The sequence below is a fragment of the Callorhinus ursinus genome, unplaced genomic scaffold (genome assembly GCF_003265705.2).
Source record: "Callorhinus ursinus isolate GAN/ISIS: 27379988/994484 unplaced genomic scaffold, GSC_fseal_2.0 scaffold69, whole genome shotgun sequence".
Classification (NCBI taxonomy): Eukaryota; Metazoa; Chordata; class Mammalia; order Carnivora; family Otariidae; genus Callorhinus; species Callorhinus ursinus.
The window spans coordinates 5,966,824-5,987,354 of NW_027397131.1; the positions used below are offsets into that span (position 1 = coordinate 5,966,824).

The following is a 20,531-nucleotide window of genomic DNA, read 5'->3' on the forward strand; positions in this document are numbered from 1 at the left end:
TGCTGCTTCTCTCAAAGGCCACTAACGTGACCATGATTTAAACTTGTTTCAATAGAATTAAGAGTCTCTAACAGATTTTAGGAGGAAAAAAAAACCAATAAATGCTATTCCTTCCCTTCTAGAATAAAGTTTCACACAGAACACGAGACTCGGGAAAGCCAAGGATTCATTTCTCAGAGAACAGAATGGACAGGACCACCCCTGTGTGGGCATCTTTTTGGTCAGGGATCAGTTCCAAACTCTGAAGCACGCAGGTATGATTATTCAGGGAAACCAGATGGGTACACGGCTTCCTTTAGTTATAAGCAATTTTCATGCCATTTATCTATAAAACTCCATCAAGTGCTGACTTCCAAAATATTTAGATGCTAATGTGATCATGAGGAAAAATAGGAAAAGAATGAAATTCTAATGCTTATTACTGTCAAGTAAATATTTCAGAATCCCCACAGAGCACACATAACAACTATATTGTTAGTAACGGAAATATTTTTCCTAACTTGGCTCAAATCACTAACCATGAGCTTCAGGAGAGTACAACAAGTGGACAGAAATGATCCCATGGCTAGGTCCTTTCTCCTGTGATCAATAATCAATGCTCCCTAACCAGGCAGGAATCAGAGTGTAGCTGCCAAGGGCCTGGAATCCCTAAACCACCTGGATCATACCCAGAGGAGGGAGCTCAGGGCTCCTGCCCTGCTCCCCCACTGACATTCTTTTCCCAAACCTGCCAAAATCATGTGGCTTCTCAGACTTTTCTTTCTTGCTTCTCCCCTTGGTATATATTTTTCTTTTTGTTGACAACAATCTGATGTGCCTGGAAACTGCTTCAAGTACCTATGCTCCACTTGGGATCATTTTAATACTTTTGCAGATGGTCTGGAGCATTATTTTTTCCTCAAAATGAGCCGTGAACGCTTAAATCATTCTTGCCATACTTCTGCACTGGCATATAAAACACACTTGGGATGAGTCAGCTTTTCACTAAACAACAGTGTCATTAATTAACAATGGAAAGTATGCCAACTCCATTTGTTACAGCATAATGATTATCCCAATCATTCAGGATACCTATATTAGTTTGGGTTTCCCTGCAAAAGACACTGAGACAAGGACTTGGGTTAGTGTGTGTTACCTGAGATAGTTTATTCAGGAGGTGATCCCAGGGAGCACCAGAGAGTAAGGAAAATATTACTGAAGAGAGAGGAAAGCCAGTGAAAGGAGTGGGACAGAGCAGTCACTGCTGGGACTCAATCCCCCTGGGATATTCTAAGGAGACATGAATAACGTACCTCAGACCTGTCCCACAGACAGAAGGGGGAAATGGACGTTTGTTTTCTGATTCCCGTCCTTCACTGGCTGAAGGCTGCCCCTGGGAGAGTTCACTTGCTGGCACCAGCACCAGCACTTCCAGGCTGCTCTGAACCAGTGCTGAACAAAGTGCTCTGGAGGAGGAGCTCAGGCACCCAGCACCTAACATGGGAAGCTGTCCGTGTGAATGCAAAATGCCCACCACAGGGAAACTCAGGGCTGGGCTAAAAGCACACCAACAGCATCTGCTGCAGCAACCAACTCCTTGCTTTTGTCAAACCACCATGTTCTGCTGATTCACCTTTTAAGAAGTCTCCTTGATCCCAGTGTCATCAAATATGATCAACTATACTCATCTTCCAGTCTTTATCCCATTCCTACAATAGCTATCAGTCATCTCCTGTGACCACCCCTACCCCAGCCTCCCCACTGTCCACACATGGATGAGTTCTCATGAGGTCATGGTCCTCATGGACCTGCCCCACTGGTCCAACCTTACTAGTCACCAACTCTTCCATCTCTCCCTTTCATCAAGCAGCCTATTCCCTTCCTCCAGCAAACAATGATCCCTCTCAGCTTTGAGACTTCCCTATACAGAATGCCCCACCCCTACCCATCCTTTTGTGATCCACACTAGGAACTACCAACTCCTAAAGAGTTTCTTTGGCTGTGGATTGCACTTTCCTCCTCCTCCTCTGAACTATTCTAGTCCTGATGGCAAACAATGCCATTAAAAAAAAATGTTTAAAGGGGGTGGAGCAGGAAGCCCTGGCCAAACTCTTAAGTATCCACGGGGCAGAGACTGAGGTTCATGCTTCTTTCTTAAATTCCTCCAACACTCACCAGAGTGCCCACTAGCCAAATACTACCAGGAACACATGTGTAGTAAATAAAGCAAGCTTTCTTTAGCCGTAGCAAGAGGAAGAGTTCACTAAAGGAAATTACAAGACGCTTATTATAGAACTCAGATTTGTTCTGAGTGATTCCACAGAGGGCCTAGGAAAGTAGAAGCCAGATTTGGAGTGGAAGCTGTTGGGAAGTGGGGGCAATTCATTATCCTGGCAAATTTAATCTAGAAGGCAGAGGACAAATGCTGAGTTGGAGTCATCGTTGATAAAGCAGCAACGATCACTCATGTCAGTTACAAGAGAAGGGTGTTTAATTACTTCTGTGGTTACACAGTGTCCTTGTCTCTGTCTTGCTTCATACACACTCAAGGAGTAGCCTTGTGTGATTATTTACATTCTGTGAGAGGTATTTATGTATTGGGAATACTGTGGCCTAGCTGCCAGAGCCATTTTTCACTTTCTCAAAAAGTTATTCAAAAGATACCAGAAAGACTTAAATCATTGTTGAATTAATTTCAAATTTATTCTAAACTTAAATGATAATGTAAATTCTAACTTATAATGTATAACTCCACCTTCTTGGCAGGCACCATGCACACAGAAGGGAGTAAGACATCTTGGCCTTGGACACGGGTCCATGAGCTCACAATCCAGAAGGAAAGGCAAATGTCTAGGCTGACACAACACAAGCACAAAAAGTGCCAAAACCTAAGTATGGATAAGGTAGGGAGTTAGTGCACGGAACAGAGTATTAAACTCCATCTGGAGGGTAGGTGAAGTTTTCCAGGAAGGCATGTCATCTGCAATGGATGTAGAAGAATGACTAGGAGTTGATCACCTAGAAAAAGAAGGGTGGAGGATGCCCTTCTGCAGCAGACATACCATATATAAAGGTGTGAGACAGCATAGGGCTTGGGAAACAGAACATAACTCAATGTTGGTGAAACAAACTACTCAAAACTAAAAAGTATTTTGCAATGGAACTTAATGAATTTTCAAACTTAAACTATGTAGATATTACATTTTTCAGGTGTGGAAAGAGAGAATGTTATAAAACCTATGATGTAAAAATGTATTAGGCACTGACCTAAGGAGAAAACCCAAGAGGATTAGATTAGAATACATGCATTTGATGGTGAAAGCAAAGGAAATAGAGACATACTGCTGGATTTCAAACATGTTTCTCTTTGGTGGCTGAAAGCCCTCTTTCCTTTCTTCTCCCTCACTTTCCTAAATTCACATGTACCTCCAAGCTAAGTGAAATAAGTCAGGACTCCCTGGTGTTGTGTCAGATTTGAGAAAGAGCTTGGATCACACAAAGAAAGGAAAAGTGTACTTCTGAAATACAGCAATGCAAAATGGTTTCTGTTCTCTTAAGTAAGCTGGGGGTTGAAAAGGAAGTAAATTATTCCAAAACATAAATACTCTTATTTAAGGATCCCACTCTGGAAATTTCGGAGACAGTGTAGAAACAGAATACAAGTCGATCCAAAATAATGTATTTAAGTATCCTTCCCTTGACTATGAGAGATTGGAAAAATTTTCAGAAACTTTTCCTACTAATATACAAAAACAAAAGCCCAAATCATGGAAATAAAGCCAAACAACTTACAACATTATATGAGTCACTGAAGTTTTAAATATTTCTCATCCCTTGCCAATGAACATACACACATACATACACATATATATGTCTATGTGCATATAAAATTTCTATACTGTTAATGTTGAAGATCTAATATTTAAATAGTTTACTTTGTAAATCCAGTGCCCTAAAATTTAATGCACACTTTTCTACAGTCCTTCAAAAATCAATACATTACCACTATTTAAGGTCAATTCATTTCTTTCTAGTTTGAAATTGAAATGATCCACAAATTACTTATAAATAAATGTTAATGGTAAGAAATGAGGGGTTTGGATACTACAATTAGAAGCATTAGTAATCTTAAACTTCAGAGTAGAAAAAACAATTTATTTCATTAGAAAAAAAGATGAACAACTAACTAGAAAAGGGAAAGGATACGAATAAATCAACAAAAGGTCAATAAAAATAGTCCACAGAGTAACACAAATAAGTGTTCCATGAACAGATGAAAAATGCTGAGCTTTCCTATTAATTAAGGGAGTGCATGAGACGCCATATTTTACACTATTTAGGATGGCCGAGGATGGGAAAGCACAATGTTGACAAAGATGGGAGGAAGAGTCTTCCTTTTCCAGAATCCAGTCCCTGCCTGGTAGGAGTTCAACAGTCATTTAAGAAGACAAAGTGGCAACCGTAAAAAATATTAAAGTTGCTCATTACCTGTGGCTTAAGAATTCTTGCAACAGAAAAGCTTAAACAAGTAGACAAATACATTTAACATTCACTGTAGAAAAAAAAAAACACAATCCGGTGTCCATCAAAACAGATCTATCAAAATATATTATTGATGTATCTTTACCCACACATACACAATGGCATTTCTTACATTACTTATGTGCTTTATTTGGAAGGTGTTCTCTTATTACTTTTTAAGAGGAAAAATCCAATTGCAGAAATGTATATGTGTATAAAATGAACCCATTTTCATAAAGTAATAATAAGTCACTAATTACATAGACCAAAACCATACATATGCTGTGTTCTCATTTTATTTTTATTTCAGGCAGGACTTATTTTGCTTCAAGAGTAATTTCTGGGGACGCCTGGATGGCTCAGTTGGTTAAGTGTCTGCCTTCAGCTTGGGTCATGATCCTGGGGTCCTGGGATCGAGCCCTGCTGTCGCTGTTGCTGTCGGGCTCCCTGCTTCTCCCTCTGCCTCGGTCCCTCCCCCGCTCATGGTCTCCATCTCTCTCAAATAAATAAAAATCTTTAAAAATAAAAAAAGAGTAATTTCTGGCAACAAGATATAAAGAGAATGTAACTCCTCATTCCTGAAATCTCTCTAATATCTTTTGATAAAAATGTCTGTTACTACATTTGTATAAAATAGGTTTGTATAAAAATGTTATATAATAAACCTCAAACCACGCTTTAATGGCACAAAAAGGCCATCTGAAGAAATGAAGATGCCATTATGATTTAAGTTATTTTCTTTAGTCAGTGAAAAATGCCTGAGCATGGTTAGCTCTGTTTCCAACTGCACCACCATGGTGTTCAAATATGGACACAAACCTCAGAAACTGTCACAGTTATCACAACTACACATTCCAGGAAAGAGGAATGAAAGACACAGGCAGCAGGAACTGGAGGGTAGCTGGTCCATCTCCCAGCACTGGACCCACAAGGCACAACTGGGGACCTTGCCTGAAACACTCATGGAAAATAAACAAGCAGTTAAAGAGGTACAAACTATATAATTAAAAACTGATGGCCGAGTGGCTTTTAAAATGTGTAGACCTGCCATCCTACCATGTTTTATCTTTCACTGGAATTCTGTCCATTCACCTATATTACATATGTACATTCCTCCTTCAGGAGTCACTATCCTATCTCTAATGCTGTGAAAGGGAGCCAGTTACACATACGCTGAGCTTCATGAAATGTCCCAACAAGAATCCAGTGCTATGCACACAGCAGTCTCTTGTGATCACGCCTGCTCTTCCAGCTCGGTGTTTCTCAACCTCACACACTGACATTTTGCCCCAGACGACTCTTGTTGTGAGGGCTGTCTGGTGCATTGTAGGATGTTTAGTATCATCCCTGGCTCTACCTAACAGATGCCAATAGCACCACCTTCCAGTTGTGACACCAGAAATATCGCTAGATCTTGCTAAATGTATGCTGGGGGATAAAATTATGCTAGGTTGGGGCACCTGGGTGGCTCAGTTGGTTAAGCGTCCAACTCTTGATTTCAGCTCAGGTCATGATCCTCAGGGTTGTGAGATTATGCCCCGCGCAGGCTCTGCACTCAGCAGGGTCAGCTTGAGATTCTCTGTCTTCCTCTCCCTTTGTCCCTCCCCCATGCTCTCTGTTTCAAATAAATAAATAAATCTTAAAAAAAAAAAATGCTGGGGCTCCTGGGTGGCTCACTCAGCTAAGTGTCTGCCTTTGGCTCAGGTCATGATCCCAGGGTCCTGGGATGGCTCCCTGCTCAGTGGGGAGTCTGCTTCTCCCTCTCCCTCTGCCCCTCTCCTCTGCTCGTGCTCTCTCTCAAATAAATAAACAAAATCTTTTTAAAAAATTATGCTAGGTTGATAACCACTCCAGATAAAAGTATATAAATTCCAGCAAAACCATTAATGGGTTTCCAAAAGAGAAGAGGGAAGAAATATACTGCAAAAAGCACAAAAAAAATGATTAAAATAAATCTAGGTTGGAAGTTTTAAAAAGATGCATTAAAAAGCAGCTTACTGGATGCATTATTCAATAAGCTTCTAAATGTGGATAAGGAGTTAGGATTGCCTTTCTTCTTAAAGATAATTAAGAAACATATTCTGAGTTTTCTTAAGTGAATGTGCTGATGAATATCCATTCCTTTGGTGACCAAACACTTCTCATTTAGCACCTACGTGCATGCTTATGGACTGGAGGAAAATACCTTGTTTTTTTTTTAAGATTTATTTATTTATTTTGGGGGGGAAGGGGCAGAGAGAGAGGGCCAACACAGGGCTCAATCTCAGAACCCAGAGACTACGACCTGAGATGAAACCAAGAGTGAGATGCTTAACCGCTTAATCGACTGCGCCACCCAGGCACCCCCAATACCTTGATCTTTGAAATCAAAGTTTAGTATTCTAATTCCATCACTTCGAACTCTATGACCTTGAAGAAGCTGTATCATCTCTCCACATCACTAATGTGTATAAAGTATATGATAATAGTCTTTCATGTGGGTTAGTACGAAGATTAAGAGATAACACAGGTAACACACCTACCACAATCCTATTATAAGGTAGGTAAATAAGAAGTATTTTCATCCTTCCTCCTCACAGGATTTAACAAAGGAAAGAACTACCAGTGGGAAGAAGCCTGGGATGGCACTTTCTTCACTAAAGGAGAGGGACTTAAAAGCATCTGCTCAGGAAACTAGCAGAGAAAGGGCGCTCTCCCAAATAAAAGGCAGTGGTCACAGAGGCAGGCGAGCAACGGAAAATCAATCTTGGCTCCAGTCTCCTTTTGGGGAATAACAGAGTTATTCACTGTTGATTCACTGTTGAACCATCTTTCTTTCATTCTTAATTTCACAAAACTTTTTATTGGTTCTTCAGAGATTTTATGGTCCTTTTAGACTTACACATTAAGGAGTTACTAGGGATCATATAACATCATCTTTTCATGTAATACACTTTACAATGTTGATTAAAGGGTTGTGCCCAGGATCTAGGTCTATGTTTTGTAAAATATACTTTAATTTTTAGAGCAGTTTCAGGTTCAGAGCAGAACTCAGTGGAAAGTACAGAGAGTTTTCATATATGCTCCTCCCCACACACGGGTACCACCTTCCCCACCATCAACATCACATCAACATCAAAATCATTCTAAGGGTTTTAACAAATATATAATGACATATATGTACCATTTTAGACCACACAGAATAATTTCACTGCCCTAAAAAATCCTCTGTGCTCTGCCTATTCATCCTTCCTTTCCCCCAAATCCCTAATGATCACTAACTACTAATCTTTACTGTCTCCATAGTTTTGCCTTTTCCAGGATGCCATATAGTTGGAATCATACAGTATGAGCATTGGTATCTTTCACTTAGTAATATGCATTTAAGGTTTCTCCATGTCTTTTCATGGCTTGATAGTTCATCTTTTTAGTGCTGAGTAATATTCTTTTGTCTGGATGAACCACAGTTTATTTATCCATTCACCTACTGAAGGACATCATGGTTGATTTCAAGTTTGGTGATTATGAATAAAGTTGCTATAAATATCTGTGTGTACATTTTTGTGTGAACGTAAGTTTTCAACTCATTTAGGGAAATATCAAAGAGTGCAACTGCTGAATTGTATAGTAAGAATATGTTTAGTTTTATAAGAAACTGCCAAACTGTCTTCTAAAGTGGCTGTACCATTTTGCATTTCTACCAGCCATGAATGAGAGTTCCTGGTGCTCCACATCCTCACCAGCATGTGGTGTTGTCAGTGTTTTGGATTTAGGCCATTCTGATAATATGCATAGTAGTATCACATTGTTTTAATTTGCAATTCCCTAACAACATATGATGTTGAGTATCTTTTCATATGTTTATTTGCCATCTGTACATCTTCTTTGGTATCGTGTCTGTTCAGGTCTTTTGGCCATTTTTTGATTGGGTTTTTTCATTTCCTTATTGTTGAGTTTCAAGAATTCTTTGTATATTCTGGGTAACAGGCCTTTACCAGATCTGGCCTGTGCAAATATTCTCTCCCTATCTCTGGCATGTCTTCTCACTCTCTTGATGCTTTCACTTTTTCCATTTATTTTCTCACCACTCCATTCCACTCTAAATTTGTTTCCTAATTAAGTTCATTGAAAATCTTTCTTTAAAAAAAAAAAACTGGCAGATATGTTTACTTATTTCAGGCTTAGAGGACAACTGAAAAACTAAAACCATCTTCTTCTGTGGCCCTGACAGAGGAGAGAGAGGAGAGACTGGAAGGAGCAGCTAGCCTGCAGCAATTATTAGATGAACAAGTAAGCCAACCCTTGGGGGCTTCAGAAGGGAAGACAGGGGAGCCAAATGGAGATCAAGAAATGAACGCAAGCTCAGATCCTTAGTTCTGCTAGTGTATCACATATCATAAATCACCTCACCTATAAGACTGTGTGTATGCATGTGTGTCTTTGTGTGTGAGTACACATGGTATTCAGAAAGGGTCTCAAATTTGTATATTTGGCATTATCTACAAATGTAGTCATTCATGTAGAAAGAGATGTAATGACCAATTATACATTTAAAATACATGCTAATTTTATAAGCTTTTTATTAACTATACTGGGAACTTTAGGAACTAGAAATACCACAGATCTCCATCCTCCTCTGAGAGGTCCTGCTTAGACCATGTTCTGTCTAACTAGAGTAACTATTAGTACACTGCATATAAGTTATCAAGTTCTTTGGCTGAATTCCTACTCTTGGCTCCCAATTAGCATTCATCAACTGATGATCAGTCACATTAACAATATATACAAATATGTTAAATACAAAATCTTTCTCCCCAGCAGAAAGACAATGGCTCCTGAGCAGGTCACAGAAACTGCTTTCAAAGACTGAAAAGCAGAAAAGCAAGCAAAATTTACAACACATTCTGAGATTATTTTCCTTTTAAATCTATCTTAGAAGTTGTTTAGTTTAATGACAAATCAAAAGGTCTCTTCATAAGGGACCAACACATGAAGATATGAAATACAGTTAAAATTCAGAAGCAGGCATTTTTTAAATATGTATACAGTTATATATGGTTTCATGTTTTTCTTAAGTCTTAAATCTAACTCCCCCTGAAAAAGGAGGTGTTATCTACAAGAGTAAGGATATGCTAAATTTAGCCTACTTTCAAATCACTGTAATTCCCAAGGACTGAGGCATTATGAAACTGATGATTATCAGTAGTGACTGTAATCAGCTGTACTATGGCCACTGAAGGGACGCTACATCTGAAAACACCCTGGAATAAGGAAAGGTGTTCATAAAGGTACTATCTCACCCAGGTGGGTTTGGGACTCTGAAAATAAACCTGAGTTTGTTTGGGGTCTGCTACTTACTAAATGTAAAACCCTGGGCAAGTTATTCTACTTCAGGTGGCTTAGTTTGTTTACCCGTAAACTGAAAATATCACCACAAAATTCATAGGTTGCTCTGATCATTAAATAAGATTATGTATGTAAAATATTCCGCATAGTATGTGGCCCCAGCTCGGTCTCAACAAACGTGGTATTCAGTATTACTGGTGATCTGTCAATTATGTAACCAAACACTAATTAAAACAGCCACAACAACTCTGGCTGGAAGAGGCTGCATCTTGTTAAGTTTTGTTTACAAGCTTACGAGGGAAGGCAGAGAGCTTCACTCATTCAGGCGTCCCATGAATGACAGAGATCAGGTCATTTCCCTTATGCTTCCTTCCACTACTCAGAACCACTGAAAGGAGCTTTAGCCACACTGGTGTGTCACAAATCATGTCTTACATTCAGTCACTTAAAAGGTCTCCAGGAAAGACATCATTAGTCAGGTATTTTTCATAATAGTAAATGCCACTCCTGTGTGAAGGACATGATTTTAAATCTTTCTACTATACAACACACCTTAGTGGTTTACATCTCCATCCGTATCAGTGGTTTCACTATAACCACGATTGAGTTGAGCTGAGGTATCAGGAAATCTGCAAATATTTACTGAGTACCAACTACGTATACTGGTTACAGTGCTAAGGATACAGTGATGAACCAAATACATATACTTTTTACCCTTTGGGGAACTGATCCCCTGGAACCCTGCTCTCCAACCTGTCTTTGTCACTCATTTTACAACATGACCTAGTAATATTTGTATGTTTATATATACATGTAAATAGTGACATAGGACATAAAACAATACTCTTACACTCTAATGTTTTCTATTCTAATCTAGTTGTATTTTTTTACATACTGGTTATGACCACTGACACCAGTAGGTCACAACTCACTGCCTGTAACACAGCTCACCATGCCACGCTCTTCTCTGCCCTCTGCCCTCTGAACAATACTATGTTAAAGGCCTCAACCAGTTCAACGTGAATAACCAAAAAATGTGTAAGTACACTTCACAAAACATTTTCCTCCGGAAAAAATAAAGTGAACAGTCTACAGGTTTTCTCACGCTAAGATTTCCTATTAGATATCACTTGTTCTGATGGAATGCAACCAAAAATAATAAAACCTCATCTTAATGATCTTTTTGTTTATTCCAGGAGGAAGAAAATGGCCACAATTGGTGCCAAATCGCCTCCAAACCAGATACATCAAGCAATTCAGCCACACCTTTCATTCCTGATTATCCTGGGGCATCCTGAATTGTCATAAAAGAAACAGTTGGAGAGAACAGTTTCTATCACTTAAATTCTGTAAGACAACTCCTTCCCAGAACAAAAGACAATAAAGCTTCATCAATGCTGACCATATTTATTTGGAATTTGGCATTAAAAACTTTAAACAATTTTCACCCACATTTACAACTCTGCCAGTTGAAGAAGAGACTGATGAGCAAATTAAGGGCAAAAAGAAGACTGTAAGAAAAATGTTTACCATATTTAGGAGAACAAACTCATCTAGGATCACACGCAGCATAATCATACCAGTGTGATAAATTCTCATTACAGATCACTTTAATCTATTTGCTAAGGCAGGTCTGGCAGGACTTCTATTTAGCAAAACAGTCAAACTTGTTCAAAATGCTATCTGTACTTTAATGAAGCTGCATTTACTTTAAAACAGGCTGTAATTCAGAATAGCATATTCAAAATTTTAATGAGTGCCTAAAGTTATTCTGTTAATAAGGCTTTAGGGCATTAAACATCTTAATCCTTAAGTACTATCTTCATGGACATAAACCTCTGATTCTTCTATTTAAGGCAGAATATTCTAGCATTCTGAATCTAAGAGTTGGAAAGAATTTTATTTTCTTCCACACAATATAAATGTGTGTTATACACAAGAAATACTAAATATTGCTTTATTTTTCTTAATCATGACCCCCCCAATTAGAATAACCCTAGAGTTGCCTACTTAATTGTCCATTATATTGAATCTTAAATTCTCAGTTCTTTCTGGCTCTAATGAGAACTCAACCTCCCAATAATTTCAAATACCTGTAAATTCTAAAAAATTCTACAGTCCCTGAGTTTTATATGACAAAACATGCTCTTTCCCAAAATGCCATGCTTACTAAATGGAAATGTTTCTATTACATTTTTTCACTGTGTTCTATATGGTTAAAGAGGAGTGGAGGGGGAGTAAAAGAGGAAGAGAGAGGGAAGAAAGGGGTAGAGAGAGGGACAATTACCAGGCGGCTTTTTACCCAAAATTATATTTCACACAGACACAGAACAACAGTTATCACTCTAAGCTTGCTCATGCTAACTGACTGCAAAGATGACAGAAACTTAAAATTAATGAATCCGTAAAAGTGCAGTTTTTAGAAACCAAGATGGACATTCTCCAGGAGAAGGGGCTACTGAAGGACTTGTGCCTGTTTTTCAATAGCAATCATCATCCACTGCCTCTGAACACATGGTCTCCTTGTAACTAAGTCATAATATTTCCACATCAGATGTTAAGATTTTTGTTTCCGAAACTCAGCTTAACCATAAAAGCCACCAGAGGAACTTGTTAAGTATACATTTCCCAGTCCCACTGCAGACCTACTGAACCAGAATCTCCAGAGAAGAATCTGATTTTTCTAAGTGATAGGAAATTCAGGTCGTTGGCTTTCTGCCTTTGTGCCGGGCAGCTCCCTACCAACACTTCAACCAAAGCAGCCAAACAGCCACTCTGATAAAGGGTTGATGGCTTCAAAAATAAAGCATAGGACTAAACTCTGATAGGGTAAAGAAGGGGGCAGATGGGTAACAGCAGCCATGAAAAATGTCTAGACTTATATATTCAACCAATAGGATCAAAAGTCTATAAAGTAAAACCCATGCAACACAACACATGGGTTGTGTTTGCAACACAAACCCATGCCTGTATTGTACCACTAGCATCGTCTGGGGGTTATCTGTATATTCCAAATCTTCATAGCACTGTGGAATTTAGAATTTAATAACCATCCAAACATGGCATGAATCCCTAGACACATTTATATTCTTGGGTCTCTTGAATAATGCCAGTTTAGAATGAAGAAGGTTTAAAATAAAGACTAACAACTGTTTTCCATACAACGACTTAGAGGCAGATATCCACATCAAATGAAAGAATTACCTTCTGAAGGTCCTCCTGCCATTTTCATTTTATTTTTACTTAGTACAAATTACAATCAAACAAATTTCATCTCTGAATTTAACCATTTTAAAATTGACATAGGAATACACATATCAGGGATGTTAGCCAAGAACTGATTCAGCAGCTGTGTGTTTAAGTAATAAGAGCAACTCAAATAAATTCTGAATCGTAAATTCCTCTGAGGAAAATTTTTGATTTTTTTTCTCCCTTCCTTGAGCTCAGTCTCTCTCTTTTGGCACATTCTGCTCATCACACTATACTCTGTACACTCATAGCACTTCATAAATAATAGAATAATAAAATGATGTCTGTAGACATAGGCCTGGAGGGATCAATTCTTAGGCACAATTCCAAAGGTTAACTTTAACCATGGGGAAATTGTGCTAAATGCCCTCAAAATGTACTGCTGAAATATTTTTATTTTCAAAGCAAAATGTATAATCAAAATGTGGAATGGGTCACTGTGAATGGGTTAAGTATGTCAATCACTGGAAACTAACCTAAAACATTAACCTCATCTATTTATCTCCATATTATCTAAAATCTCTAAAGCTGTAACCACATTTTTGAATAAAAAAATTAATCAATTCCCAGTTTCTCATGATAGTGGGGGAAAAAAAACCTCGCATGGGTAGTGCAAGAGAATAAGCCATTCAAAATTATCTGGAATCATTTTAATATTCATGTTTCCTTGGAGATTGATCAAATTACATTTTTATTAGGATAGTAACGAAGTTCATTTCATTCTTTAAGTAAAAATACATGACAATAGAGAAAAAGAATCCAATTTATGTTCAAGTTCCAATTTATTCAAGTAGTAGGCCAGGGATTTTTAAATGGCCACAAACAACCAAATAGGAAGATAACCCACTAATGAGTAATTTCTTCTTCAGCATGAGTATAAATCATCTCAATACACTGAAGATTAAGACTCTATCCCATAGCACTCGTCAAATGGAAGGCACGTACGAAGTTATGGAATCACACTTGGAAATTCACCATGTCTTCTTATGACTGTTTAGCACCCAGGCTTTCCCTTTCTTGCCACCACAATCAGAAACGAGAAAGTAACAAGAGCAGAGTTTCTGTAGGAACCCCAGTACACTGAAGTCCAGCTAGTCCTCACAACAACTGTAAAATAATTTACATTCCATGTGATGAGTAACTAATAAAATGAGATTAAAAGAAGGCAATCTGAACTAAAATAAGAAAAAGAGAAATCTTTCAACATTTAGTATCATTAGCAATAAAGTCATAGGGAGAAAGAAAAGCAGATATGAAACTAAACAGCAACAACAAAAAAGCTGGACCAAAACAGATAATGTTCAGCTTGCACAATCATTGTTTTTGAATTATTTGATAGTATCTCTCATCAGCTCCTAATGACTACACGTATCTTATAATGAAGTATACACAACAAAGTTTGTTGAGACTAAGGTTATACTTTGAAAAAATATCCAGAAATACTGGCAGGTCATTTGAAAATACTATGTAATCTGGGAAAAAACCTAACGGTGCCTGTACTTTCATTCGTGACCATCCATGCATTGGGTGGTGTGTTCTAGGATAAAGCAGAAGAAAGGCCACATGAGGGAAACACTCAGCCTAAAAGAAAAATGTACTGGGTTCACTACTGTCTGACAGATGAAGAGAATAAACGTGCAAGAAAGGGAACCTAAGGTTTCTAACACATTGGAGGGAGAAAAAAATAACTATTAAATTCGTGTGGTACAAAAACAAGAAGCCTAAAGTATAAACACTGGGAGCTTATGTGTTGAAAACATGTTGTTACACGCAGAGAGTCACCATGACTCATGGCTATCAAATGAAAGGACATCACTGAAATCATAATTTGCTTCGGTATCTTCCATAATATCATTTCCATTACAATAAAATACCTAATTTTTTTGGTTGTTGGATAAAAGGCATAATTTTTAATTATGATAAACCTCCCAAAATATTGCTATTTCACAAATATTTGGGGACATACATGATAAGAATAAAGGTTGATTTTCTCCCTGACAAACTTCCAGTAATTCCAGTCTCCATTATCAAACCCACCAATTTCTCCATCTCTCATGATTTACCTTTCTTGGATTTGGCTCCAATCTTCAGTTTTGATGGCCAAGCAATCTGCGTATTTGTTTCCTCCATGATCTGTAACAAAAATTAAGAGAGAAAAATATTGATTCAATTAAGAACTTGTATTTACAGATAAGATTCTTCTAAAAAATTATTTTCAAGTCTTTAGTCTCATGCTGATAAAATGACTTCATTTTAAAACAATGCAAAAAAAAAACTTGCTGAAAACAGAGATTCATTTTTATAAGCCTTTAATCTATTAGAAATATTCAAGTATATTTTGTTACTCCCAGTGTCCCTCTCCGTTATGCTTCAGAGTTTTTAACATAGAGACAACAAGACCAAAAGTACACGAACAAGTAATTGACCCCACTTGACGCCAGAACTGTCAGAGATGCTTGTGCTGAATAAAATTCCCCAAGACCATTGCCAACAGATTGCGACACACCAAACATAATCCTTGTAATACAAAACTACGTGGATTAGGCCATACTAAATGAAGACTTTTTTTCTGGGAAAAAAATTAATAACTTGCTTTGGGCACATTTGTATTTCATTAAAACTGATGAAAAACCTCTAAACACATCATGTTGTAAGGCTGCATTCCTGTCATCCTTTGCCTGGTGCAAAATGGCATCTTTGCCGCAGTTCTTTTCGGCTTCCATGTGACTAACGCAGGCGAGGGTGACTAGGACCCAAAAGTGTGAAGGAGCAAGAAGGAGTGAGGGAAACCACCACCACCAAGCAAAACTGGTAGTTGGTAAATAAGAAAGAGTAACCAAAAACTGTTCATCCTTTGTTCTTCTCTACTTTTATCACATGAGTAAGACTAGATTAATGTTTACTTTGTACCATGAATACAGAATTCATCAAAGAAATTGACAGGACAAACAGCTAAACAATTAATAGGTAAATAGAACTAGTATACATTAACCACTTTAGAGTAGGATAATATATGCTTTTATTTTTTTATGTTTTTATTTTTTTTTAAGATTTTATTTACTTATTTGTCAGAGGGAGAGAGAGAGCACAGGCAGGGGGGAGTGGCAGGCAGAGGGCCTGCTGAGCAGGAAGCCCGATGTGGTGCTTGATCCCAGGACCCCGGGACCATGACCTGAGCCGAAGGCAGATGCTTCACCGTATAAGCCACCCAGGCGCCCCGATATGTGTTTTTTAATATGGATTTAGAGTTAACTAAACAAATTAAAGGTGAAGACAACTAACATGGTGCGATTAATAAAAAAGTACCTTTATCCCTTCAGTACTGGCTATGTATTAGGCATAAGGCTACACATGCATCGTACTTCACATAATCCCCCTTTTCATAGCATAAAAGAACTTTCAGCAGATGTTTGAAACTGGCAGCCCACAGATGCATTTGTCTACCCATTGTAAGGTTTTTAAAACATGAGCCAACATTTTTAACTCTGGGAATTTCACATAGAAATTAAGATTTCTGGTTCTTTGGGAAACTTGACAGATTTAGCACTTGGAGCCCACATTCCCACATGGCAACACTTGGCTGGCACTGAGGACCAGATGCCCAGGAGTCTCCAGGCTGCCCCCCAACCCCTACTGGGTCTCTCACACGGAGGTCAAGAGCCACTTGCCATTATCATCACATTTGTATTACTCACTTGCCATTTATCATGGTGTTTGCACTACTATTTTTCTCATAGAAATATCTCTCTACACCTGTGTATCTATTAAAGATTGAAAAACCCAAGTGAGATCACACTGTCCTCACTAAGTCAAGGTACTGGCCTTGCCCTGAAGGTAGGTGAACTTATTCAACCCAACCCTGTAAGACCTGGGCCCCCTTCTTCTTCTGCCATCCATGCTGTCCTTGTTGGTTGTCTTCACAATTAAATTGTTAGCTCTAAATCCATATTTCAAAATAAAATAAATAAATATGATCCTCTTCAGCTTCCTCTGCTCCCCAGGAATATGCCCAGCAGGCTTCCTTATACGGCCTCCGTGTCCAGGCTGACTCGCCCAGCTGCCACAGTCCCTTCCACTTCTGCATGACCCCAACTCAAATTCTTCCCATCTCACTAAATTCCCTCCTACCCCTTGCCCAATCTGAAATTCTCCTATTCTCTGTGTTTACTTGTTTATAATCTGTCTCTGCAAAACAAAAGTAAGCTCTCTACCCTGTACATTGAAAGCACAGGATACACTTAGGTAAACAAGTCTTCATAGCATGCTTATGAAGTAGACCTCTACTCCTTACACAGCTAGGAAGCAGCAGAGCGGGGATAAAAACACCAGACTGCTTGCAAAGACCATACTTTTAATAACCAAACTATACAGATCATAGGGCCTCTTTTTAAAACATGTATATACATATTTGAAAATATCTTTAGGGGGCACCTGGGTGGCTCAGTCATTAAGCGTCCGCCTTCGGCTCAGGTCATGATCTCGGGATCCTGGCATCGAGCCCCCCATCGGGCTCCCTGCTTGGCGGGAAGCCTTGTTTCTCCTTCTCCCCCTCCCCCTGCTTGTGTTCCCTCTCTTGCTGTGTCTCTCTCTGTCAAATAAACAAATAAATCTTTAAAAAAAAGAAGAAGAAGAAGAAAATATGCTTTAAGATTTGTGCATGACAAACTGCTTTAACGTCCTACAAATGTTTATCAAGAGCCTACCTAGGTACCGTAAGTTCCACAACCCACAGCTATGAATAAGACACAATTCCTGGTGTCCACAAGCTTACAATCCAGTCAGGGACACACACAAACAAGCCAACCGCTGACAGTGGACTGGGTGCCTACACAGGACCTGCTCACAAAGATGGTTCACAGCCACTAACTTGAAAGGTCGGGTTAAGGGAGGTGGTTAGTAAAAGTTTTCCAAAATATAATCTACAAAGTCCTGAATGTCAACTAAAAGTAAATTTATGAATAAGTTCAATAGTCACTGAATGAGGGCAGGAAGCCCCAATTATGAGGTCACCCTATAGTTTCAAGCTACTATACATACATATACCTTCAAAGTGACTAAAAATTGATTCAGAATTTTCCTCTAAGTTGGCTAAGACACCCAAAGAGATAAAATGGAAAAATGAGATCTTACTATAATTCTGTTGGGGAAGCAGCAAGAACATAATCTATATACTTTTCTTTTCCTGAATTAAATAATTTGGCCATTTAATCCAGTAAATTATGCTGGGTGCCATAATTATACTACAATGAGAGAGAAGCTTCCTTGACAACATATGGTAGCAAGACATAACTTTCTAAAATCTTAATCATTTGCAGAACTTCCTAGAAATCACCCTGCATATATATTTGATATCTTTTTATTAAACACCAATAGATGCTCCATGATAGAAAATAATATGCCAGAGAAAATATCCTCATAGTATATAATAGCCATCAAGTCAAAACGCTACTTTATACACACTTCCTCCAAGTCTCCCACCAGTCCAGGGTTTCCACTGTGCAGTGAAGGGGTGGGACTCAGAAATGCTCACTTTCAACCTACCTAACATTGACACCATCTGTGTGAGGAAGAGAGACTATGCCAAGTTTAGCATCCCTCACTCTAAAACCAGAGTTTTACCTTCCATATCACATGATCTCCAAAGTTATATGAGCTACAGTAAATGTCAAACCTTCTAAAGAAAATGAATTACTAGTTCCTGGAATCTGGCACCCATAGCTGACCTTCCCTCTATGATTAGAAAAAATATGAATATCATGGCCAGTCAATGCCAACCACACAGGTCATTCATTAGGCTGCAATCCCCATATAGAGCTCCGACTGCATGCTTCTCAGACCCTTTATTTGTTCATCATTTTATGTAATCTAGTCATTAAGAACAGGTGGCTCTAGAGTCAAGTACCACTTTCATGATGGATAAATTACTTTTATCAGCTTTTATCCTCTGTATAATTAATTATAGTACCTGATCATAGAATTGTTGTGAGGTTTTGATAAGAAAACATGTGGAAAACCCCAAACACAGAGCATGGCCCACAGTGATGATTAGATAATATTGACCCTTGTGTTAATTACATATTGATTACCTTTGGTTAGTCACTGTCCTGGAAACTAAGGCTACAACAGCAAATAAGATGGTGCTTCCCTCCAGGAGCTCATGGTCTCACAAGGAAGAGGACAGGTTAACCCACCATTATGTACTGTGCGTCAAGTTTCATAATGGGGCAGGGCAATATGAGAGTGTACAAGAGGGAGTCCTAGCCTAGTCATGGGTAGTCAAGGAAAGTTATGTCAAGGAAATGCCTATTAATGGTGTGACCTAAAGGAAGAGAAACAGCTAGCTGGAGAAAAGGTGGAGAACGAGTCCCACACAGAAGAGGAGTACATGTAGAAAGGTCTAGAAGGAGGGAGGGCAGGTACTCCAAAGGGTCTGAGGGTGATTCAGTGTGGCTGAGGTGCTTCAAGGCTCACTTCACACATCAAGGACAGCAAATGTGTTTCAGATCTTCTCCACCCACCTATGGATCTGCACATGAACATGCTCATATAGCCTTGAAGACACGACACAAACCAAAGCCATCCAGTACCTGTGCTTGGCTATCGTTCACTACAAATCAACTCTGAAAACCAGGAGAGTAACTACAAATAGGAAGCGGCCACACTTACTTCACTTTAGGAAGTCAAAATTCTCCTTAGGAAGTTCTCAATGAAGCTTTTCAAACCATCACCTCCAATGACTCCAAGTCAGTTCCTACAGCATAGATACTGCATATTAATAGTTGGTTTTAGCCTCAACCAGTTATGGAGTAGTAGAGTGAAAGCAGTCCTATGATCAGGAGGAGGAGTAAGTATAGTTCTCTGCTGGGCGTATGGGTGGACAATGGCCCAGGAACCCCAGGATTGAAGCTGGATTACTGGAAAAGGGGGCAGAAGCATGAGCCTTGGTAGAAGTGGGATGAGGATGCAGATCATGGGCTGCAGAAGAAGCAGAAATCAGGGCACTAAGCAAGTCAGAAGCTCTGTATCCAGCAAGCTATTTTTAAAAAGATGTCCTAAATGATCATCAAGACAAATAGGTAAATCAAGGTAAACAAGGGAGCTGGAAAAGGTGAGGTCCAGAAGCTGTGGCTGAAATCAAAGAAGCCACAAAACCTCTGAGAAGAAAATGACTCTCTTATGTCTAAAACAAACAAACAAACAAAAAAAATAAAAAAAACTAGGTTTTTTTAAAAAAAATCTTATTATGGCCCTGTTTCTACCTTCACAAAACCAAAGCTCAAAGAACAAACTACTAATTTTGAATAATTTTCTATAAACATTAAAGTATACCTTAAATATTTTAAACACTTATTTTAACTCATTATTCTGGATTATTTATTAATAAAGCAGCTAAAGGAGGTCAGAGATAAAGCTAGGATTTCTCCTAGAGGCAAAAAAAAAGGGGGGGGGCTAGAAAG

General features: G+C 38.6%; 1 protein-coding gene across 5 annotated transcripts in view; it reads right to left on the bottom strand.

Moving 5' to 3' along the window:
- The window catches only part of BICC1 (BicC family RNA binding protein 1), a 293,760-nt gene that overhangs the window by 100,742 nt on the left and 172,487 nt on the right, over positions 1–20,531 (bottom strand). For all 5 annotated transcript variants that reach the window (XM_073886239.1, XM_025850330.2, XM_073886238.1 and 2 more), the window contains exon 3: positions 15,138–15,207. In XM_073886239.1, the coding sequence (XP_073742340.1) occupies positions 15,138–15,207 (70 nt within the window). The remainder of the gene's footprint in view (positions 1–15,137; positions 15,208–20,531) is intronic.